Source organism: Brachyhypopomus gauderio, chromosome 18 (genome assembly GCF_052324685.1).
Source record: "Brachyhypopomus gauderio isolate BG-103 chromosome 18, BGAUD_0.2, whole genome shotgun sequence".
Lineage (NCBI taxonomy): Eukaryota > Metazoa > Chordata > Actinopteri > Gymnotiformes > Hypopomidae > Brachyhypopomus > Brachyhypopomus gauderio.
The window spans coordinates 14351287-14376468 of NC_135228.1; the positions used below are offsets into that span (position 1 = coordinate 14351287).

Genomic DNA, 25182 nt, shown 5'->3' on the forward strand with positions numbered 1-25182 from the left:
TTTATGGACCTTGCTTTTGCTTTGTGCACTGGTGCACAGTCATGTACCCACACAGTACCCACTGTACCCTACAAAGTTGGGAGCATGGAATTGTCCAAAATGTCTTAGTATACTGAAGCATTCAGAGTTCCTTTCACTGGAACTAAGAGACCAAGCCCAGCTCCTGAAAAACAACCTCACACCATTATCCCCCCTCCTCCAAACTTTACACTTGGCACAATGCAGTCAGACAAGCATTGTTCTCCTGGCCAAACCCAGACTCGTCCATCAGATTGCCAGATGGAGAAGCGTGATTCATCACTCCAGAGAACGTGTCTCCACTGCTCTAGAGTCCAGTGGCAGTGTGCTTTACACCACTGCATCCGATGTTTACATTGCACTTGGTGGTGTATGGCTTGGATCCAGCTGCTCAACCAGGGAAACCCATTTCATGAAGCTCTCTGCACACTGTTCTTGAGCTAATCTGAAGGCCACATTACATTTGGATGTCTGTAGTGATTGACACTCCAGAAAGTTGGCGACCTCTTCATACTATTCCACGATTTAATTTGTTGCACAGGTGGCATCCTATCACAGTTCCACACTGGAATTCACTGAACTCCTGAGAGCAACCCATTCTTTCACAAATGTTTGTGTAAACAGTCTACATGCCTAGTTGTTTAATTTTATACACCTGTGGCCAAGTGACTGGAACACCTGATTCGAATAATTTGGATGGGTGAGCAAATACTTTTGGCAATATATATATATTTATACACAATATATATATATATATATATATATATATATATATATATATATATATATATATATATATATATATATATATATATATATTTATACACACACACCCACACACACACACACACAGTATCATGTCCTTAAGTTTCTGTGCAAGCAAAATGCTTCTAAATTTGTAGGAGGTGAAACCAGTTGATATTTCTATATTTCTATACCGATATTACATATCAACTAGTTTCACCTCCTACAGCTTCAGACACACTTTGCTTGTGCAGGCAATCAAGGACCTCGAGCGCAGTCCAAAATGTATTGCTCTCTCAGTCCAAAATGTATTGCTCGCTGGTAACTTTGTGCACATAATTGTTTTCACTACCTCTACATCCATTCATGTTCTTATTCACAGCAGTTCCTTAATTCTTTTTTCATATGCACACTATTTGCTCACATTTGCACAGTATGGTATATTCTAAACTACATTACAATTCATATTTATGCCAAAATGTTATAGACCAAATAAAAAAACATGGCTCTTCAGTTAGTACATAACATAGTTATAACCACTGATAAAATGGACAAAAAGGACAAGACCAAAGGGGGTGTATCTGAATAAGCCCAGTGATTATTATAATGGATGATTATATTATTAATATGATTGATTATTATATCATTATAATTGAATTATTTATTTAGCAAATGTTTTGAAAATGAGCTAGACGCTTCAGGATAAACATACACTAAATAAGGCACAAGAAATTCCACAATACACCGTTAAAGAATATGCACAAGAACCCAAAGCATAACAACGCTGATTTACATAGCGCCTTTTATAACAGCACTGTTGTCTTAAAGCGGGGTTACTTATATCTGCGCCCAATGGCTCCAACTCCTTCTGGCTGAGAGGACGAAACCTCAAGACAAACCAAGACTCAAAAAGGGGAACCCGTCCCCCTCTAGCCGACCACAGACAACACAATGACATGGATCATATGAACAATAGATAACAGCAAATGTGAACCAGGAGAGGTTACCCTGACATTACAGTGTCTCATTCTGAAGTGAGACATAGTTAGAGGGTGTAATAGCGACTCAGTGGTCTGGTAGGAGGCCAACCCGGTAAGGTCAAGAGTTTCCTTTGACAGGCACACAGCAGCAAACGACATCATGGTGCTAGAGACTGGTCCAGGGACAGGTGGGCAGGAAGGCAAACGATCTCATGGTGTTAGAGACTGGTCCAGGGACAGGTGGGCAGGTGCTCTCGGGCACGTACCTGCGTACTGCACGCCTGCCATGAAACACCTGAAGCCAACAGGTGCCAGCTCCATGTGGGCTGTGTGAACAAAAAAAAAAGTGAGATTGGGCTCTCTCTGATTCAAAATCATAATCATAACTCGTGATCGCAATTCATTTTTATCCTTTCGTTTCTTTTTTTTCCACTCCCACGCAGATGCCTATAAAAAAATCTAACAATCTGCGCCCTTTCATGCAGCAGAAGATTAAAAAGGAGCATTGTTATGACTTGAATCCTCCTGACATTTATGAGAGAAAGTGAGAAGGTTGTGATCGTCTTCGGGTTTGGAACATGGACAGCCACTGATGGCCAGTTTCTAGACTCCGTGTACTTTTCTGTAAACAAAATAAAAGTTCTGAAGAGGAATGAACAATGGTGTGAACGCTAAATGCAGGGTTGTTCATGTCTGAGGAATTCACAGTGAAGAACCCAGGCAGCCTGATGCTACCGTGCCCTCCCCACAGGGAAAAATCTTCAAGGTGTAAAGCCAAGATAGAACATCTAACTCAACAGCCAGCCAGCAGCATTCTGACAAGCTGGGGATATCTAGGGAGTGCTTATATATTTAATAAATAAATAAATAAATAAATAGAATCCAGCTCCCCCACCGTCTAGTCTGTTTAGACACAATTTCCGCCTCTCTCAGACACCCTGGGCATGAGAGTGAATATCCCTTTTCACCAGGTGCTAAAATGAGAGGGAGCAGCAAGGTCATTTGTTGAGGGAGCCGTTGCCATGGCAACGTGGCCCTGTTCACATACCAGCAGGTACACAGGAGTTTTTCAAGAAAAGGGATGAGGTTTTTTTTTTTTTTTTCCCTCCTTAATTCTCCTCACTTCAATCTTCTCCTTTCAGGCGTCGGACACACCCCGAGTGCCACAGCGGCTCCACGGGCTCAGGAATGCGGCCCGATATCATGCAAAGCGCACGTGAGGCCCCGCCGAGCGGCTCGGCGGTATCAAATTCAATTCACGCCCTGGCATAATGCCCCGCAGATCTGACATTTTAACCGAATCCTGAATCAAAGGACGAAGAAGCTGACCTCACTTAAAAGTAGCGAAGCAGCGCTGCTGCCGTGAAGAACTGGGAACCTCCCACCAGCCTCCGTGGATCTCGTCTGCTAACGCGCTCTTCAACAACACGGGGAGAATCTGCTTCTAGAAATAGGCCCCGCACTAAACGCAGGGAAGACGAGTAACCTTCACGCCACGACAACGCCTCCCCGTTTCTCCCGTGTACCGTGGGACGCGGTCTTAATGAAAGCTCATAACTCAGATCAAATGAAATAAGTTGATCTCATTTCTGCCTTTCGAGTCTCCAGCTCGCGCGTCTACACTTCTGACGAGCTTCACCTTGGAGATGTTCACACCACGCGTGTTCACACCCTGCAGGATCCACCGCTTTGCTCTTCTTCCCTCATAAAAAAAAACGCCAGACATTTTCTTTCCGAGGCTATATTACTTCATAAATGTCAAATCACCGGATTTCAATAAACCCCTGACCTTTTAAAATTCCACCCCGGACTAGGTTCTCCTCGAAGCATTATTGTCTCTCTTGCACCTCTTATTTCATTATTTCTCCTCCTCGCAGGCCGAGCGACGGCACCGGCCGTGTGTGGTGGTCACGCCGGGTCTCTGTGCGGCGGGGGGAGTGCAGCCAGCACGTCCAGATCCACATCGGTGCGCTTGGCTGAGCTGCTGGAGCCGGCCGCTGCCCCCCCCCCCCCAGCTCGGGGGCCTCGGTGTGGGCCCGTCGTTTTGCCACGTCCTGCCTGGCACTAGGCCTGGCTGTCACGCAGCTCTTCCTCCTGCCCTTCCTTCCTTTCCCCCTTTTCCTCTCCTTACAGGGTGTTTCCCGACCTGTGAGACCAGCACAGTGTTTTGGCATCACCCATCGCCGCCATTTCCGCCGGCATCTTCTTGCGTTTTCAGACCGTAGAGATTGTTATGGAAGCGGCGACCCACCATCCACTCTGCGAGCGTGATATTGAGCACAGCTCATGCACAGGCATGACTTGGAAATGCTTTCAACAAAAGGTGCAAAGCATTATAAAGAAAACTGGTAAAGACACGTAAGAGATCGCTAGATTTGTGAGTTTCACTTCACATGGTATAAGAACATTATGTGTCAAAGCTTTTACCTTATGTGAGTCATTTCATCGAGGGGGAAAAACCCTTCCTTCCTTTCACTGGTCTGAGAATAATCATTCTATCAGCAGGGGTTTATTTTGTTCAACTTATAAGGCACTACCTCGTTTCAATGAAAGGCCCATTTTCATTGCCAGGCTAATTTTCAAGGCTTATGAACCCCTGGAAACCTGCATTAGAGTCCATTAGGGTCTGGAGGGGGTGAGAAATCAGGGTTCACTCTACTGCATTACCGTTTGTCTTCTGCACAATAATGAGACAGCTTCTTAAAGAACCAGAGAGCTCAGGTGCAGGCTCTGGCCAAGTTTGTAATAAGAGCTGCCTCACGAACCGCAGACAGAAACAGCAGAACACAGAGCCAGAAAGGCAAAGTGCACCAGATTCTCTGTGATTTACTGCAGAATATGGGCACATGTGGTCAACGGAGAGATCTTCACATCTTTTTGCTACTTGGCCTGCCACACATTTCTGATTCATCATCAATATATATATATATATATATATATATATATATATATATATATATATATATATATATATATATATATATATATATATATATATATATATATATATATATATATATATATATATTCTGGTGATTCACAGATAACTGTTTAGCTATTTAATAATACTTACATTGCTTATATACTTATATATGAGTTTTCAAGCACAAAATTGGCACATGCACTGTAGACATCACAGACTATTTCTAGCATGGATGTAATTTTGATTTCAAAAGTGGGGGGGACATGGATTCGTCGCTATTTAAATATTTGGTTTTAACCGTAAAAACTGGGGGGGACCAAAACCGGCTTTTGAAAAAGTGGGGTCCCCCCCGTCCCCCCCCAAAATTACGTCCGTGATTTCTAGTAATGCATACTGTTAATTTCAGATATACCCAAGAACATGAAACTGGTAAAATATGTACAAGATTAAAATCTGAAACCTTTGCAGAGAACTTCAGGCAGTTTTGACCCTACCAACACTGAGACCATCACCAGCAGTGCTTGGGTATACTTTAGAGAACATAACGTCCTCGCTGATATCAGAAGGGGATAAATCCACTTTCAGTCACAAGACTGCTGTGCGGGGAGTGCTGTTTTAGTCAGAGGTTTCAGCTCTATCCTACTGCTCATGGTCCCAGTCTCTTTGTGATGTGTTTATGCAATTCACACTCCGTCTACAGCCCAGATAAGTCCAAGACAAAACAGTTTTAAAGAAGCTGCCTCAGTCCCCAGAAACACGTGACATCCAAAAACAGCACGTGTGAAGTTGAGCAAATACAACATAGCTAGGGGTCAAGCAAACGTGAATTCTTAGAAATTAAGGCTGTAATTCAAAACTATACACGACTTTGTCATATATTCAAAAATGATTATGTGAGGACAGAACACATCTATTATAATCAGTTGGGTTTGTTGTCACTTAATTATCCATAGCTTTATGAACAGAACATGTGGTTTAGGAAGTGCATTGATATATAATTGCCAACGCATTTCTGTCACCATTACTCCAAGAGTGCTAGATCTCTGCTATATCTCATCTGAATGCTTGTGGATGTTATTCATTTGTTGAACAGGTTGATTTGGGTTTCTTTCCTTTGTGAATTTAGAACCGTTGCAATACATAAAACTGAATGAACCTGGTTGATTCACGATGCAAACTATTCTGAAACACAACACGGCACATATTTTCCTCTCGTCGACTGTCTGTATGACTAATCAGATGTCCCAGTTGGCAGACACATTGCTTACATTAACGGAGGAGGTGAACTTAGCCGGTGTGAGCAGGCCCAACTTCAGCCTTGGACACAGTCAGCCATGGACACGAACTACTCAAATAACGATTTCAGTACAGGTCCCAAAAGCGGAGATTCGCCTCTGCTTCCGTGTGGCAACTTGATGTTTTATTAGACTGCTGAAAAATAAATCAGTAATACGATGTGTGCTAGCTGTGTGTACATTTAAATAAACCTGTTCACTGAAAAGATGAATCTCTTTATTCCTTACACCGGTGCAACAACAGAATGTTTTCCAAGGTGTCACTCCCTCTCAAACTGACTCACTGTAGTATCTATTCTGCACAAACACCTTATGCACATATATTTCATGTTTACTATAGATCCAATGTCTCTACCTTGTCCCCGGGAACCTCCAGTCAAGTTCTATTTTCATTTCCAGCTCCAAACACACCTGAACAGGAATTCAAGGGATGCTCAGCACTGATTACCTGCAGCTGTGAGCTGAAAGTGAGCAAACATCTGAACGGACCTTCAGCTTCTGCAACACACGGGCAGCTAACTCTCACGCGCTTCCTAGACCTTGAACACTCTTAACGTCCTAATGGGTCATTCACAGTGAAAAAGTGCACACAGTGTTAAAAGACTGGTTATAAAATTGGTGTTATACACACACACACACACACACACACACACACACACACACACACACACACACAAACACAGTAAATAAAGAATTAAATAAATAACCTCCACCAAAATGTCAATATTTCTCTTACTGCCTGCCTATAGGAGAAGCAATTGCTTCAGAGTATAAATAACTACTCATAATTCCTGTTAATGGAAATTAGTATGTACATTCATTTACTCTACATTCCCAACATCATTTTCTTTTAATTTCATCTAATGCCTCACAAAAATGATTAAATGTAGTAAAGATGTTTTATAGAGAGAGAGAGAAAAAAGGCTGACTCTAACATAATTACAACAAATTCTATAGCAATTTACTCCAACCATCCATCTCTGCCTTTGAGACCACACTGGTAAAAAGACATTAAAGAGCAGTTAGATCACGCCTTAACTGAAAGCGCAGGTCTTGTTCTGGAAGCTACACCCAACCCTGTGGTGCCATTTATGAAATTACCCATATGCCATTGCACAGAGCACAAACATCACACCAGCGGGTGCAATATAACCTCGCGCCACAAGTCAAGGTTAACTTCTACGTGCACAGAACAAACTCACAGCTGCACCAGCTGCTATACATCAACATTGAGCACAGCCACAATAAGCAGTTTTGTTTTCCAGGTATTTGGCCACGGCATAATCTCATATTCCTCACTGTGGGGCTTTGGCTTCTGACTGCTAGACTTAGGGCTCATTCATATTCCAGTACATCCTCAGTAAGGGATAGCAGTAGTCATGCCCTATCAATATTATATCTCAAACATCCCCCACCAAATATATCTCAAAGGCCAAACCTCCTCTGAAAGGAAACAATCTTTAATTGCAAGTCTGATACTTGCAACTGAATTCTGAATACTGAATTCCCAGAACAGTGATGACCATAGAATGGAATAAAAGAATAGCATTAGTGCATAATGTGATTGTGAGCTAAATAGTATGAGCATCAGCATAATACAGGAGTCTCCCCGTGTCAGCTCTGATAGCCATTAACAATAATATGAAAGAAAATCCTATTATGAAGCCTGGTAAATTAGCTACACTTACTGAAACAAATCGAAATGTGGGGGTGATGCAGCAACAACTGTATTGACCTTTACTGGCGAGCCTGCGTGAGGCTTAAATGAGTATTCACACAGTGGAGTTTCATCAAGTGAAGGCGAATCGCTTCATAGCGCTACTGCTAATGTAAAGAACGAACAGCGGCGATACCGAGCACTTATATTATTACACCGGGGTCAGGATCGTTTTTTCAAACCCCCAGTAAAGGTCTTGTTTCTTCGTGCCTGTCTAAATGTAATCTTCCCTCTCCTAGCGTTCCATACCCTTGTTGCTCCTGCTCTCGAAGTTCTCCCTCGCTACTCCTCGTCTTCTGCCTCCCCACACACGGCACCCAGAACCCCAGAACTCGGATATGGGAGTGTGAGTGCGGAGGCACCAGATGTTGTGAGGCCACGAAGTGCCCTAAAGGGCGGCGCCGGCGAGCGGCCGGTCGTGCGCTGTGTTGCCACAGGTGGACATTATGAGGGCTGGAGGTCCCAGCCACCTCCTTGGCCATATGGCCTCCGCTGGTGCGTGCTCCCTGCTGAGCGCCCCGTCCCCAAGTGCGGTCACGGCCAATCAGCGTCAGGCTGCAAGAGCAGCTCCCAGGACTTCTGTCAGCTACTCCAGGGCCTCCTTACAGAAAATTACAGGGCGGAAAGCAGGGAAGACCACATGGCTGGATGTGAAGCTACCGGTGTGGAATTGGGGTCAGGTTTGTTAGTCAGAAGTGGGCCACAGCTGGTGGATAACTAAGACATGGCACACGCAAGCCTTATTTCAAAAAGCAAGGCACATCCACCAATTTCCTTGCATCTTGGTCTCTGTCTCAGTCTATTCGTATAGCTGCCATCGCCACCCTCCCCCACTCCTGCCTCCCCTCACCCCTGGCCACGCCCCCAGTCCCGCCCCCATCCATTTCAGAGAGTATAGAGAGAAAGGACCTCCACAGCACAGGGAAGCTGCTCAGTTTTATAGTGGAAACAGGGGGAAAGCAGCGAGAACAAGGTTGCCACTTGCTTTGGGGAGATGGAGATGTTCTGTAATGAGATGTGGGCTCCAGTGGTGGGGCATGTTTCATCTCTGCCAAGTGGAGAACTGTGGACTTTCAGCTGCATTTGATCAAGGCCTGCGACTAAGGAAATCACAGACCACAAATAAACTGTGTGAACAGCAATACCCCTCTGTAGGACCGTTCCAGATCAAAATTGGACAAAACAAAAGTCTGTGAAACACTGTGAAACCGGCATGTACAAGACAAGAGCTGAATCTGCAGTTGGAAAAAGTTCCGACATGAATTATACCAAATAACATGCAAAGACAAACAGACATAGGCTCATCTTTTCTTCTTAGAATAGACCCTGAGTTTAAACAGACTGAAATATCAGTGTCAATGTTTCACTAATATCAACACATAAATGTAGAACCAATTGGAACAAAAGCAATGTAGGGTTAAGACATTTTTCAAACAATGTACAAATGAATGATAATGCCAGATGCATAAGTTGGTTCCTATTAGATCCATGGCAGAAAATAACTTAACCTGCTTAAAATCACAGTGGCATTTCCAGCTAAAATTATGAAGCAGCTTGTGTTAGGACATGTCAAAATAAACCCTCCAGTTAAAAAATCAGACACTAGGCATACAGACTAAAAGAAACACCACAAGAGGCCGTGCCTACAGCAGGTAAGAAAATCACAGCTACAGTGGACGAACACGGATTACTCATACGCTTTCACTGGCCATTTGGTTGAATGCCAATTAGAAGGAGGTTTCAGATATCTTAAAATTGCCACTCTGACGGCGGCTTTGCTACGGCAGCTCGAGCTGACTAACGGCGATCTAAAAAAGGTCAAACAATGCAGAGGCTCTGGTTACAAAAATGAAAAAATAATATGTCGGCTGGATCATCACAGAGGAAGAGTAGGCTCAGGTCAAAGCTCGAATCAGGAAGAGACAAGCAACAGCAAACAAACACTGCCAAGAAATGGCCCCAAATATTACCACAAGATTCATCCGCCACCTCTTGTGACCCAATCTTAAATGAAAGTGTATGCTGTGAACTTCAAAAGCTGCCATTTGTAGTTGTAACTGTACCCAGGCTGAATTCCCCAAGAAAAATAACTTGATAAACAGTGTCAATAAAGCAGTACGAAGTGGTGAACGAATATTCTTCCTTTCACCCTTAAAAATTATGTCATACTTTTAGCAAATGTTCAGCAATGCAATGTAGATTTTGCTCAAGAAAATCTAGCACTACATGTTGTCTCTGCATTTCAAGGATGCAATACATTAGGTACATGGATTTTAACCTATTGTTGTGTGTGTTATCTGCCCTGTTCATTTTAACCTTGTATATGATGAATCAAAAATATTAGTATCAGTAGGCTATACATTGTTATTTACTACTAATACAGATAGACACAGACATGGACATTAATTAGTGTCAATCCAAAGTTTCACGTCAGTACATTTCTAAAATATCTGTTGCTAAATCTGTAATTTTCGTATCTAACATAATATGTAACATCTAATTATGTGTTAAACATTCAAGACAGGCAAACCATGTAAAAAAAACCTTAAAGAATGAGGCAACCTTGTGAAAAAAATGACAGTTTAATTAGCTCTAATTAGGTTCATGCATTTATCATAAACACAACTGTAACCTAAGGAATTATCTTCAGTCCATTTAAAATGAAGGGCTATTTAAAGTCTTTCAATGCATTTTCTTACTAAAGTTATCAAGAGCAGCACAGCATTTCTTCACAAAGTAATTTTACACCATGAATTTCACTTCATTCCATTTCAGAATGTGGAATAACGATCAAACGTTTTGTTCAATACAATGTTGCATGATTACAGTGCAAAGTGACCAGGATATAACTGAATAACAGTAATTGAGGGACATTTTTGAAATTTTTTTGGATAAAAATAGTCTGAATTGAATAAAATGAAAGCCTTTTTGAATTTTAGTCAACCAAGAGGACTGTTAAAAGTTTTTTTTTTCAGCCGGAAAATGCCAAACTGTGTGGAAAGTGGATGGCAATCAATTCTGTGGTATTGGTGAGTTTACAGAGCCTCTGTAAACTGAATCTGCCGGGGGAAGTGTGCCAAACAACTGCACTGATTACAGTCTTCTGCTGTGAGCGCACGTGTCTCCTTTTCTATTCGTCACTCTCATGGAAACTGTGTCTTTTGCCTATTCTCCCAATATAGACATGTTGAGCTCATAATAGTTATGACAGGAGATATCAAAAAAATAAAAAATAAAAGATAGATTTTCTGCAAATAGCTGAAAATTAAAACTCCATCTTGCCTGGAAATCCAATGATGGTTAGATACACAAACATTAATGGATTATGCATGGATAAAATCCTAATCGTGGTGGAATTTGTTTTAGAGTCTCAATTAATCAGAGAGAAGACAGGAGGTTCGAACTTCCTGCCCCCGCATTCTTTAAGTCAGATGAAGGCCCCCCCTCACCCCTCACCTTGCCTGACGTACTCGTCCGGCTCATGGCGGATGAGCTCGGCCACGTGTCCGCCGTATCGCAGGCGCCCGTCCGGCTCGCAGGGCCTGAGCGTCTCGCTGGAGCTGTGGGACCTCTGGGTGGCGGCGTGGCGGTCGTCGACGTCAGGCAGGGGCGTGGCGTAGGCCGAGTCCACGCGGCTCCGGCCCGCCGTCATGGAGCGATGACGAATCTCCTTCCCGTCCATGGCGGGGGGAGCTGGGGTCGGCTGACAGGAGGGGGGAGGCAGTTGTGTCGGTCACCTGGCACACCTGGGGGAGGGAGCAGAGTGCAGTGTGGGAGAGCTGCAGGTTCAGTGGAGACACGTGCTACGATGTTTCATCTCGATCTACAGCATGTGCAAAAATAAACACATCAAACGTAAACAAACACATTTTAAATGTAATTGCTTAGTAGTGGCTGAAATGCAAACAGTGAGTTAACTGTTGATGTTATGCTCTGTGATCTCTAATACATATGTGTTTTTTCTTATCAGGTACAACAGTGATGGGGGTCATTACACCATAATAACAGTCCCCAATGTCATCTCAACACAAACAGAACCTGCTGACTGCAGATCAAGCTCAGGCTAAGACATCGGGGTGGGAGATGGGGGTAGTGGAGACACACACTCGACCATCATATTATCACCCACAGAGAGCAAAGAGGGAGAGAGAGAGAGAGAGAGAGAGAGAGAGAGAGAGAGAGAGAGAGAGAGAGAGGAGGGTGTGAGAAGAGAGAGTGAGAAGACAGTGGAGGATTGAGAGTACATAAAGAGATACTGAGAGAGAGGGAGAGGGAGAGAGAGAGAGAGAGAGAGAGAGAGAGAGAAAGAGAGAGAGAGAGAGAGAGAGAGAGATGGCTATCGGTCCTCTCTGACACCCTCCCACTCTGCATCTGTGGCTTGGTGTTGAGTCATCACCGGGGACTCTCGTCAAAACATTAGTCAGTGGATGATCACACAAAAAACCATTCACATGGAAATACTTCTTCTTCACAAACTTTACATTACTTAGTCATGAAAAACATTAGATGTATTCAACACTGGAGAGAATGGCCACATCTGGTCTCAGTGGCGTCTGATTTAGGCTAGCTGTAAAGGCTCCAGGCTCTATAGCCACACAAAAGCTCCCCAGCATGGCCGAGCGTCTCATGGAGACCTAAAAATAGCCACGTGGCACTCGAAGCGTTTGCAGAGGGCATGTGTGCCTGGGTTCAGTTAAACCCTCAATCAGCAGCATTCCTGCACAAAAGAGTCGATCTATTATTCGTGTTTGATATTTACCAGCAGCAAACAAGTGCAGATCAATGCACACACCAAAGCACAGAAGAGCAGCAGTGTGATTCTACTGAGCAGAGCTGTAGCAGCCGCTGGCCAGTCAATACCCTCAATGAGGACCCTGACGCGTTTACATAGGGCTAGTCACTTTAGCAATGTCCATTGATTGAAAATTGATAGTTGCATAAATAAAAGTTTACTGTGGCACAGGAGCATGCTAACGAAGCCGGCTATTAAACACACACTAGGTACACACGCTCTCAATCGAAACAATATGACCCCGGTCTCCAGTGCCACTGCGTCATGCAAGACAAGTCGCAGAAACAACATACAGGTGTGTTGTGAACTTGAACTGCTGAAGTTGCTGAATGTTTCCTCTAGCCCAAGACCTTTTTGACTTTGGGGAAAAAAGAAGAGTCTAGTAAAAGGAAAGTCCAGTAAGAGTCCAGTAAAAGAAGAGATCAGTAAAAGTACAGTAAAAGTCCAGTAAAAGAAGTGTCCAGTTACGAGTCCAGTAAAAGTAGAGCCCTGTAAGAGTGCGGTAAAAGAAGAGTCCAGTAAAGGTATAGCCCAGTAAAAGTCAAGTAAAATAAGAGTCCAGTAAAGGGAGAGTCCAGTAAAGGGAGAGTCCAGAACAGCCTGGTTAGAGAACAGCCACACTATCAGCCACATCTATCATCTTCTCACAGTGACACGTACGAGACTGTTGCAGCTACAATGAAAGCCTCACTCACAGAGTGGAAAGAAACACCTGACCTAAACGTCTGGGCGGTGCAGAGGGGTGGTGCAGAGGGGCGGTGCAGTGGGGTGGTGTCCTGCGGCCTTGTGCTGACGGACATGACACAATGCACCCGTCACCACAACCAACACTTTAAAAGGTTTACCCAGTTCATCAGCTTCAGCTACAATCAACAGAGCTGCAAGCACAAATCAGACTGAAGACAACATGTGTATCGAAGAGAAACACCTGCTCAACTCCAGCACGGCATGTGTATCGAAGAGAAGCACCTGCTCCTTGTCACATGCACTTTGCTGATTTTATACATTTCCAAATACTTTCAGCTAATTTTTTACTATTAAGGAAGTGCATGTCCAGCTACTTTTTATTCACGTGAACTACAGTACTACAGACATCAGGCTAACCTGATGTCAGGTGACCGCAACATTTCGACATACTCCAACTTGAATCTCAAAATCCTAGCAAAAAGAAAAAAAAAAACAGATGAGTTGCTGTTTGTTGTTAATGTTATAGTGGTCATCAGACCTATTTTTCTAGACAATGAAGAACTATGTGATGGGGGGGGAGGGGGGAGAGACCCGTAAAAGATTTTGAAGACAGAAAAATTGTAGATGTAAAGACAAAGTCCAGTCAGGCAAAAAGACAGTGGAGAGCTTCTGTCAGTATCAATAAGTGATGACTGTTCCAAGTTACAGCTTGGCAAACTAAGTCAGGTTCTGTCCTGGTACTCCATTAAAATTAATCCCATAAAATCCACCTCAGGCAGAGCAGAGCAGGACTCTCGCCTTCATCTGTGTGGAACCAACAGTCCACTCGAGAGCCCTGCTGTCGCCGAGCAGCTCTCGGCTGGCGAAGGGAATACAGAGAAAGGGGCCGAAACAGACAGACGGAGACAGACCAGACGGACCAACAAAGGAAGAAATACAAACAAGAGAGACGAGAGAGAGTAGGAGATCGCTCTCTTTCTGACGTGAAGTATGGAAAGGACCCATATGAAAGATCTAGCAGGGTGTCTATTGAGCTCTCTGAAACTAGGAGAAACAAAGGTGTTGACAAAAGGTGGAAGGAAGAACGGCAGTGTGAGAAGGTCAGAAATGGAAGGGAGGAGAGTGGGACTGTCGGATGAGGACTCGCACCACGGAGGTGTGAGGGGGAACAGACCACGCTGGGGCTCGGGGGGGGGAGACCCTGTAGTTTGTTCAACTCCACACGTGGTGAGGAAGACGCCATTTCAAGTAGTGTTTTGCAGGCTCAGAAACTGCAGTGAAGCAGCATTCAACCAATTGAATTCCAGAGGAATGGGTGAGGTGAAGATGTAGGTTATTCTATTTTCTAATTGAAACAGTGTCTTTTAGCTGGAAATGTCAAAAGTGAGCTGACAAATTAACGCTGTGTTGGCCCCCAGAGGGCTATTCATCACCCCCCCCAAACACACACACACACACTCGGATCACTCCGTGAACACAAACGCGCTGTGGAGAAGAACCAACCATCTATTTTTGACACCGCAAACAGGAGGAAAAGGAGCAGTGTCAACCTCTCCCAGCCCTCCTCCTCCTCCTCCTCCACCCTCCTCCTCCTCCTCCGGCATGAAGGAGCGAAGAGCTTTTTCGGGGAGATTCTGAAGGCTTAGAAGGTACATCGAGGTGTGGAATGCCGAGTCGATGAGCAACCCCCTCCCCCCACCCCGAGGAAGCACACCACCATGTACCTTCACCTCCAATCCTGAGGCAATAACGTGTTCGGGCTCCAGTGCTACAGGGGGGGCCGCTGATGCTCCCACGCTGCTCTCTGAACGCCACCCCCCCCCCCCCCCCCCCACCACCACCACCACCCCCCATAAACACTTCATTAGGCTCATGACAGAAGGGATGGCCACTCGTGCTAACGCCGCCTCCAAGATCTAGCCGGTTTTACTAATAGTTATGTGGCTTGCATTTTTTGGCTTAATGTATTTGAAAAAGACTTAAAAATTTTTTACAACATTTCATGGTCTCCCTCTCATGCCCGTCCTGTAGCTTTGATCGGGAAATTGTTTTAATATCACCCTCGATCTACTACAAAACACATGACGAAGAAAGGAATTGTAGCTGTTTGCAATACATGAGCATAAAATGTATACGTTGAGTTCCTTTGGAGTCATTTATTACTAGCTTAGTGCAATAGAACATTATTCACAGCTTAAAACATTACAATGAAACATTTCTGGGTCACCAGCCTAATGGTTAGAGAGTAAAGGAGTATAAATCATGGATTCACACACACATGCACACACACGCGTGCAACGAAGCGGTAATAAGAGCAAATGTGACTTTCACAGTGACAGTAGTTAAATGGACATCAGAGTGATAGGAGGAAGAGCCGGAAGGAAAAGTGAAAAATGAGGAAGTGAGTAGGAAGAGAGAAAAGGGGAATAACACAGTGGGGGAATGACAGAGCGGAGGGGAGGTGTGGAGAAGAGGACTGTGAGAGCGAGAGCGCTCGTGAATGTTTGCTTACAGGTTTGCTCCCACTCAGCAGAGCAGGAGAGTCTGTTTTGAGGAGTGCCACTAATGAAGACGGAGGCAGTAGTGGGAAGTGTCACTCACACACAGTCACGCGCACACAGATGTGCACGCACACACACACACACACACACACACACACACACACACACACACACACACACACCTGTCTAAAGGGCTGTTTCATAGGCCACTTCAACCCCTCCCCCAGCCCCCCTTCCCCAGTCCTAGATAATGGGCCAGCTCTCCAAACACATTATATTCCATAGCAGACAGGCAGAACAAGTGGGTAGAGAGGCCCCCACTCTTTACTCCCAAGTGCCATAAAATTGGAATGCAGACACTACACAGTGCTTCAATTTGCACTCGCCGAGTACCTCACACACTCACTCATTATTTGCCCTATCCACATTGCGGAAATAATGTATTTTTCAACCCACTTTCTCAAAATTAGCATGGGCAAAGCATCCCCCCCTCACCCCCATGATCTCTCTCTCTAGACGGTACTACATCGTCCTCTGTTATTGATGGGGCAATCCATCTGGCGATGAGCTGGTGGGAGGACCCGACCGGCTGCCACAGACACTGGGCTGCCTCTAGCCTCCAGGAAGCACTGAGCTGGGGTTGGTTTGGGGCTCTTCTAACCCTGTGGCCAGTCTGCACTCTGAAGCCCAAACAGGCATTGCATTAGCATTCTTTTCCTTGCCAAGAACTGTACTCACAGTTCTCCAGTCACATGCCCTCGCCAAGGCACTATTAAAACAAAGACGACGTCTCAAATCCTCTTTGCCATCTAGAACCTGGATTCTTTTAAGGTACTAAGTCTCACGTGGTACATTAAATGCTAAATCATTTTGCACTTAACAGAAATGAGAAGTTACAGCAGGACGGTGAACCATGGCAGAATAGCTACAGTAGGACCACTACAGCCATCAATTCTAAAGTTGAAATCCTCCATAAACATGTTCATTGTCATATAAATGGATAAATATTAAACAATGCTGGTGGTTTGAGAATAGCAGCACCTTCTGATAGACCTTCTGCTCTCGCTATGTACAGCACTGCAAGCGTCCAGCATCCTGTTTGTTTTTTTGTTGGTGCGTCTGGTATATCATTAACAGTGAACAACATCTCATTACATTCCCCTGTATAAACATGCTACTCACACCAATGCTGGCACGTGCACTACAAATGTATATGATTTCAATCACATCTAAAACACTCAGGTTACTGATATCCAAACCATCTAATTCTATAGCTGTTCATTCAGAGGTTCCAAATCCAAGCCCTGGATCCTCCAGCCAGTTCACATATGTCCTGTCCAAGCTCACAACTCTCCTTGGCCAGAGAATCAAAAGCTCTGTGGTCCTTTCAAATCTGGTCCAGGCATAAGAGGAGCTGGAACACAACAGTGTCCTGGACTGGGTCCCCATGTAGAAAGTGTATGCTATAATTAACAGCTATAATTAACCTTTTTTGGTTTGCTCTTACACCTGCCAATAACAGATGAACTGTGTGCACATACACATATACATATACTTTATTAGATAATCAAGTAATCAGTCTAACGCTCGCAATTATAGTGTAACTCAGTCTGCCACTCACTCACCCCTCCCCCAAGGCAATTAAGCTTGGGAAGATTACAGTCAGGTCTTAGGCAGATAAGCATTTTACGCTAAGCATGAATGATGTGCTTCGTCTGGGCACGTTGCATATAGACCAAGATGATATCTGACCCTTGTGTGGGTGCTCAGGCAGGCCAATTCAGGAAGGTGTGCACACTCTACCACTTACAGATGCCACACGTTTCGCTTTTTGGTACCCTAATTTTCATGTTGACATTCATGTCTTGGAAATCACCCTAAATGTTAATGTTAAGCAACATGTAAATTATTCGCCAAACTTCATTAGGAATCTTTAAGAATGAGAAACACCTAAAAGGTCTACAAGGTGAGACTATAGCCCTAAGATATGTCGGTTGCCTTGTAGGATTTGTGTCAAACCTGACCGGTGACTAACAGCGTAGAGGGTGCCTGACCTATTGTGTATGACAACAGATGGGACAACATATGTAAATGTACATCTGCAAAGTGCACCAATAGGACGAGCGTACCTAACAAAGTACCTAATGAGTGGCCTCCTAGTGTAAGAACAAGGCAGGTGTTGTTAATAAAGTGGGTGGTGATAGGACAGAATTCACCTCTGCCTTATACGTTCACTGCTCTAGTAATGTTGCATTTATCTTACAGACCTGAAATAATTAAATATATGTAAACGACCAAATATTCCAACGAATGAGTGACAATGGTATTTAAAAATATCAAGAATAAAAAATGCAATTGCTTAACCAAATTAGGCTCAGACAGACCTTGTGCAAAAATATCCTTGTGCTGACAAAATACTCTACTGCTCTTGTTAAATAATTATCCTTAAACAAGAACTCACAGCCGTAAGTTCTTCTATCACTTCTGGAGCAACCTTGGTGTTAACCTTCCATATGTCTTCTTTCAGTCCTTGGTATTCTTCCAATTATCATGTTCTTTCCTTTGGATGTTTCTATCCCGTGAGACTACCACATCTATTATTGCTGCTGTTTCTGCATCTTGTCCAGTATCACGATATCTGATTGATTTAACACTTCTTGTTTGTCTAGATATGAAGGTCCCATGGGATCTTATCTTTATTATTCTAACACCACTCTGCACTTCCTCCCATTTGGACTTAGTGGGTGTCCTGATCACGTGTCTTGCATTTATATTTGTATATGATCCCTGCCACTTGGTTGTGTCTCTCAATGTATCTTTCCCCTGTGAGTGCCCCACGTCCTTCGACTAATTGCTGGATTGTCTGAGAGGGTTCTTTGCACAGTGTGTTTCTTGAGCTTTCTCTGGTGTGTCTTGCTTCGATCGACCTAGTGCTTAGTGTTGCGCTGCCATGATTAATGACTGTGCTGCCCTTCTGTCCCGCCCTTTCAAGTCATTGGTAGGATCGTCTTATGTCAGCCACCTGCCGGAACATTCCATTGTGAGGCTTATCCTGCCAAAGCACCTGTTCAGCTTCAATGGTGATAACATCCCCCATCTGACTTGGGGGTCATTTCGTGGAAGTATACGGATGTTTTGTAACTCGCCCAGGACAATGGATCTTATGTTCACTCCTTCCACCTGGTGTACAAGTCTTTGAATGTTGGTTCTTGGGTTTCATACCCCATGCAATACAGAGTTTAGATTTTTTGCCTTGATGTTGGCAGCATCAAGTTCTTCCTTTGGTAGGTTTACTGTGCGTGCTGGGTATCTGCTGACTGACAGGACATATGTGTGTTTATGAATTTGATCTTATTGTGCCCTTTTATTATTCCTATTAAATTGACTGTTGAGGACCTGTATTACTGCATGGAGGTGCTTGGATATTGCTAGTAGCTGTTGTTGATGTTGCTAGTAGCTGTCCCCCGGATCACTTTTCCTTTTCTTACTGTCATCCAACTACACTCCTTCAGACCAAATTATATTACTATGTCCTTGCTGTAGGTCCCGGTCAAATGGCTCAGTTAGTCAATTTCCCTTTCTGTCTTGGTATACACCATGATGTCATCCATGTACAGGAGGTGTCTGATGGTACAGGAGGTGGCTGTCAGTAGCGAACCCCCCTCTGAGAACATCTACTTGTACATATGCACATTCAACTTACCGTAATATTAATAACATTCCCGACAAGACAGGAGCTTTCATGATGCGGCTACAAAGGTGATTGACCTGTAGTTGGATGATGTTTGGCCCATGTTTGGGTCCTTCGTGACTGTTAATGTCCTGCTTTCTGTTTGCCAGCCCGGATGGGAGCCAGTATTTAGCACATGGTTCATTTGTTCTTCTAGTCAGCCATGCAGAGCTGTTAACTTTCTTTAGCCGGAAGGCATGGATCGTGTCACTGCTAAGGGATGCCCAGTTCTTTATGTTTCTGACCTGTTCTTGGTCATCTGCTGTTGTAATGCTGACTTGTTCCTGTTCTGGGAGACTGAAGTGCTATGTGCTGATTCATTCTCTCATCAGCCATTCCAATACTGTTCTGATTCAGCATTGGAAGGATCTACAAAGGGTCTACTCGGATAGTATTTTGGATGACTGACTGGCAAAGAGGGCATTTACTCTAGCCAATGTTTATCTTGTACATCTCTGCAGTCTGGATGTTATTAACTGTCAACGAGTTCAACCTTTGTTTAACAGGCTCTGGAGCGTCACATTTGGGCCACCCATTGCTCTTCTATAGCCAGGCCCCATCACCTGTTCTTCATGCCTTTCCTGCTTAATTTGCTGACATCCAGTCCAGTGTTTGTGTTGCCTTCCAATCTGTTCACCAGCATGACTACTGTAGCGGCATATACCTGTTTCATAGTTTCAGGTATACTGGTGATTAGTGTTGTGCTAATTGCTGATACCATATCTGCTGCCTGACGAAAAACTTGTCACTAATGTCAGGGAAGCCTACAGCAATGGCTAAAAGTAGTTACCAGTCATGGTCATCCGCATGTCAGTCGGACCACTGCTGGACGCACAACATTAATTTCTGACTGGTCTTTCTTTTTTATTTCATTCATCACAAGTTGTGATAGGAGACATCATTTCACACTGAGATCTGGGTAACCAATAGCATGTCTGTGAGTATGGATAAAGGTTTTCTCCTTACCCATAGTTCTCTTCTTCTCTCTTTATGTGCCTCATATAGTCTTTTTCATTGGAACTGCTGATGTAGTAGAATTAGATTATCCATTGTATAACCTCACCCAATTTCAAACTGTCCAGGTAGCTCAACATTCAATACGGACCTTGTTAATCTGAGCCACATACAAACTGGCATGACCCTCTTTGCTCGTGCTCTCATGTTTCAGGAGTTACGCAAATTGTACTATTAGTATTCTTTACCCAGCACTCATATTGGCGTTAGTAGTGATTTTGTCTGACCCAGGGATCAAACTTAGGTCTGTGGTATGCAGGTCGGTCATCTTAAATACCACACACACAAACACACACACACACACACACTGCCTCTGATGTCTTATACACTACATTTACTCAAGATCTGCATAGCACTACCTACACTGCTCGCGGTGACCTTTCTGCTGAGCCGAGCTCTTCTTTCAATCCTCAAGAAGCCATAATTATCAGACAGCGATTAGCGCCAATTTGTCACTGTGTGCCAGTGCGAGGTGGGGAGGGGGGAGGGTGGGGTAGACCTCATCTCTTCTGATTTGTGTCAGATTCCACAAGGCCGAGAGAACACGTCGAGGTCAGGGAGAGACAAAAGAGCTAATTAGAGATTCTAACAGTTCGCTGTTCACATTTTCGCGAGCAGAGAGGGCTGAAAAGGGTGGAAGAACAAAACAGTGCAACATCGTGGAGAAAAATGCCCTTGTCTGGAAGATGGTGATTGCTGGTTGTGAAAGCTTTTGTGAAATCGTGTTAAGAGCTGGCATGATTTGGAGATAATCAAACCAGACTTGTTATATTTGAGTTCAAGGGTGGAAACAAAAGTATTTGACTGATTGTAAGAGCCAAATCCTCTTCGCTTCATGGAAAACAACAAAACCTTTTCTTCCAGTTTTATGGAAAGTAGCTGTTTCATTTGGTTAGTGCTTAGGACAACATTTTTTGACTTTTTGAACAATCATAATAATGGTTGTTTAGAACGGTCAAATAATCCCCAGATTTTCCGAGCTGTAGACACACTATAAGTGAGTGAATGGAGTCAGTGAGACCCAGGAATGGTCAGGCTAGCCAAACCGCCCTTAAACACACAGCCACTGTGCATCAAATTCATAGATGAGGACTGAAGGACTGAAATTCAAAGATTCATACTGCAAGTTCCCATTCTACATATCCATGATTCAGCAAATCTCATATAACTATAATATCTACACACAATCCCTTTCATGTCTTCATGTGCCTCTTAAGGTTCAGGCTGACCTCAGGTCAGCAGAGTCTCTGCCTCTGAAGTCTCAAGGGGGTGTGAATGGGGAAAAAAAGGAATTTTCAAAACTGATCCCAGCTCAGCATGTCTGTCATCCACCACTAAAGAAGAGATAAACTCAAACCAAAGAGCAGCCACTGGGGAAGGAACAGGGCTCAACAATGCCACGAGTGCCATCCGAGCCAGCGTCAGCGATGACTAACACTCTCCAGGCAAAGTGGCCGCTAAGTAGGAGCACTCTCGGAAACACTCTCCGGCTGCTACACTTAGCTATGGGAATGAGGGAAGCAGTAGGGGGCCCTAAACAAGCAAGATAAACCAGGAACTGCAATCACATTTCCTCACATCCCCATGAATTGCTTTTTTAAAGGCCCCAGAGACACAAGCAAGCCCTTGTCCCCATCCAGCGTTAACACTAACTCCACACAGGCACGGCAGCATTTAATTTTCTGTCCACCCGACCCCACACCCCCACCCCACAACCCCCACCACCCTCTGGAGTGCATAGCCTGAGAACTGTGGACGCGGAAAGGAACTGCATCGCAGTAATTGAACAAAACGCCATTACCACTATCTCAAGTTGGGCAGCGAAGTTCAATTTAAATATGTATGATCTGGGCTTCATTTCTTATTGTGCCCAGATAAAAAGACCCAAACAGAGCTGCAGCCTGAATTCATTAAGGGTCATTTAACTTTCGGAAAGTTGTGTTCCAACATGTGAGATGGTGTTCCATGGTAAACAAAACCAGCAACATATTTGTGTTCTGTAAAAATGATTAAACATGAATACGCAAAGAAATAATAAGTAAGCAAATATGGAAAGTGAGTTGTCATATTAGTTTAATTATTACACCCCTTTTACACCCCAGACAAGATTATTAAACCCCTCTGGACTTGTACTCCGTAAAACCGGAGTGCAACCTTATTTCAAAACTCACCACCAAACAAGTTTCTAAACACACTTTTTAATTAATCGTCTGTTCCCTGATGAGTCTGCTGCCAGACTCGCTTACAATAGCATCAAAAAACTTTAAGTTTAGCTCCCGTGCCCTTGTATAAAGTGGAGACAGCAGTGGCACACTGTGTGAGGGCTCTATAACAAAAAACCCGTGCGATGCAGCTTTTAATGGTCCTGCTCCTCTTCCCCCACCCCCCCTGCCACTGTGCGCTGCCACAAAATACGTGGCCCCAAAAGATTCCTCTAGGCATGAAGATGAAATATTTAAATACTGCCTAAGTGCCTCCCACATTCACACGACTTTAAAAAAGGGAACTTCATTTAAATGCGGGTGAAAATTGTAAAAAAATAAAAAATAAAATACAAATTCTGTGGTGTCTTTTTAGAATAATGTGCATTTACATATTTTGGAAGAAGGTTCTTACAGTTCTTCACGATCAACACATTTAACACATGGACTGTGTGGGCTGGTTATAATTATGTATCTGATCAGAAAGGTGAAATCCAACCAGCACAACAAGTAAATTAGAAATACTAATTTATTTGAAATACTAAATATTTGAAACACCAGTCATTACCTTCAGCATACTTTAACCAACATAAAGGCAACAACTGCCTTTAAGTTACAAGATATTTTTCTCCCTTGTAAAATTTGTGAACATCAGCAAAACTTTCCTTAGGTAACCAAGTAATTGGACGAATTACAATTGTGTAATCATATCACAGACATCAACAGATGGTGGGTTCTGTGTCTGATGATGCTCTGTCTGGCCTGTGAATGCAGCCATTTTCAGTTACAGATTTTTGTTTTTTGTTTTGGCTTGTTTTGCCTTCAGTCTATTTCTTCGGTAGATGAAATGTTGGTTAATTAAACATGGCTGATCAAAAAAACAGGCCTGGTTTTGCCCTGAAGAGCCCCACCGTCGCACCACTAGCTGTATAGTGGCTTTAGTGGCATGTTTTGGGTCACTATCCGGCTAAAAGGTCAAGGATCATCCAAGGTTTGGAGGCATATGGTGCGGTCTGAGCCTGCTTCTGGAGAACACGGAGAACCTCCTCCTGCTGTTGGTCATCACCTCATCAAAGACAGCCCCACTGGCAGCCTGTCCTAGCCACCGTGCTTCACTGATGAAGTTGTGTGCTTTGGATCAGGAACAGCTTTTTCCCTTCCCTCCACTCTCTCTTCACCCCATCACTGTGGTGCATATTAATCTTCATCGCATCTGTTTATGTGGCATTGTCCAAAAAGTTTACAGGATTTAATTGTTTGTCAGTTTGGGGTTGTTGTTTTTTTTTTACAGACTGTAATATGGCCTTTTTGTGCTTGAAACGTGGTTTGCATCTCTGATGTAATTCTGGAAGAATTTCTGTTTGGTTCATAAATTTAGCGTGTAAATAGCTTCACATTAAATATTGACATTCTGCCCTTTAACCTCAGAATTTCTGTTTCACTGCTGCTCCTGTAGGTTGGAAAGTCCGAATGACCCAAACTGTCATGGCCAAAGAACTTAGCCTGCTGTGCAGTCCCACTACATGCTACCTCCTCCTTACATTATTTGTTACATTTTGACCTTTACATATTTCACATAATCTTATTAGGAAAAATCCTTAACAGTTGATTAAACATCTAACGTGAATGAATATACCAATTCTATGAACACAGTTTATGATTTATGAGCTTTAGCATCTTAACTATTGCTCTGCAAGTGAATTATTCACATGTTCAAATGTAAATTCATCTCATGAAGTAAAAACAATTTCACATCGTTTACAGATATAATCGTGCATTTGTTTCAGAGATATGCTCCTTATCACTGGCCTTTCTGCCGTGTGTTTGCCACGGGGAGAGAGAAGTTGTTCTCCGTTTTACACACTGACGGTGTGAAGCCATTAAAACAGTCTAAAAGGCAATTTCTAATACTGCTCATCAATTTTCCAGCTGGAACTGTAACATGGATCACTGTGTCTCTCCCAGCAACCCCTGCTTCCTCCAGACGCCGCCGTGTACCGTGTAGGGAGAGGAAAATAAGCAAGTGTAGGAGGTGAAGTCGGGGTCTACACTTCACTTTCATCTGTTCGCCAGGCTGAAAGGAGGAAAGCTGGCAAGTTGATCAATGAACTTTAAAGGCAGTAATAAAACAGCAGGCGTAGCCCGTCTTCACCTGACCTCACTTCAGCCAGCCTGCCTCTCTTTCTCCTTCGCTTTTCTCTCTGTCCTAATGGAGTCTTTTAAAACCGGAGAGGGACGGCAGGACTGTGGGCCGACAATAATCAGATTTGTCTGTCGAGCAAAAGTGCTCAGAGATAAAAGTGTCTGAGACACTCTACACAATGACCCATTACTAAGGGAGGGAGGGAGAGAGAGAGAGAGAGAGAGAGAGAGAGAGAGAGAGAGAGAGACAGAGACAGAGACAGAGACACTCCCTGCTTTATCATTTCCACTGCATTTGTCTGGCTTGGTGCAGTGGTCAAATGGGCAGAAAAAGGGATGATAACTGTTTTGTTTAGTAAGTGCCTATCAGTGACACCGAATCATTCTGCACTACCAGGCAAACACATCTGATGCCTGAGGGTTTTACATAAGTGCCCA

The 25182-nt window shown here is 43.8% G+C and overlaps 1 protein-coding gene across 1 annotated transcript in view; it reads right to left on the minus strand.

Moving 5' to 3' along the window:
• The window catches only part of tenm2b (teneurin transmembrane protein 2b), a 187044-nt gene that overhangs the window by 143997 nt on the left and 17865 nt on the right, over positions 1-25182 (minus strand). The window contains 1 exon segment of the mRNA XM_076979759.1: positions 11134-11423. Within this exon segment, the coding sequence (XP_076835874.1) occupies positions 11134-11359 (226 nt within the window). The 5' untranslated portion in view covers positions 11360-11423.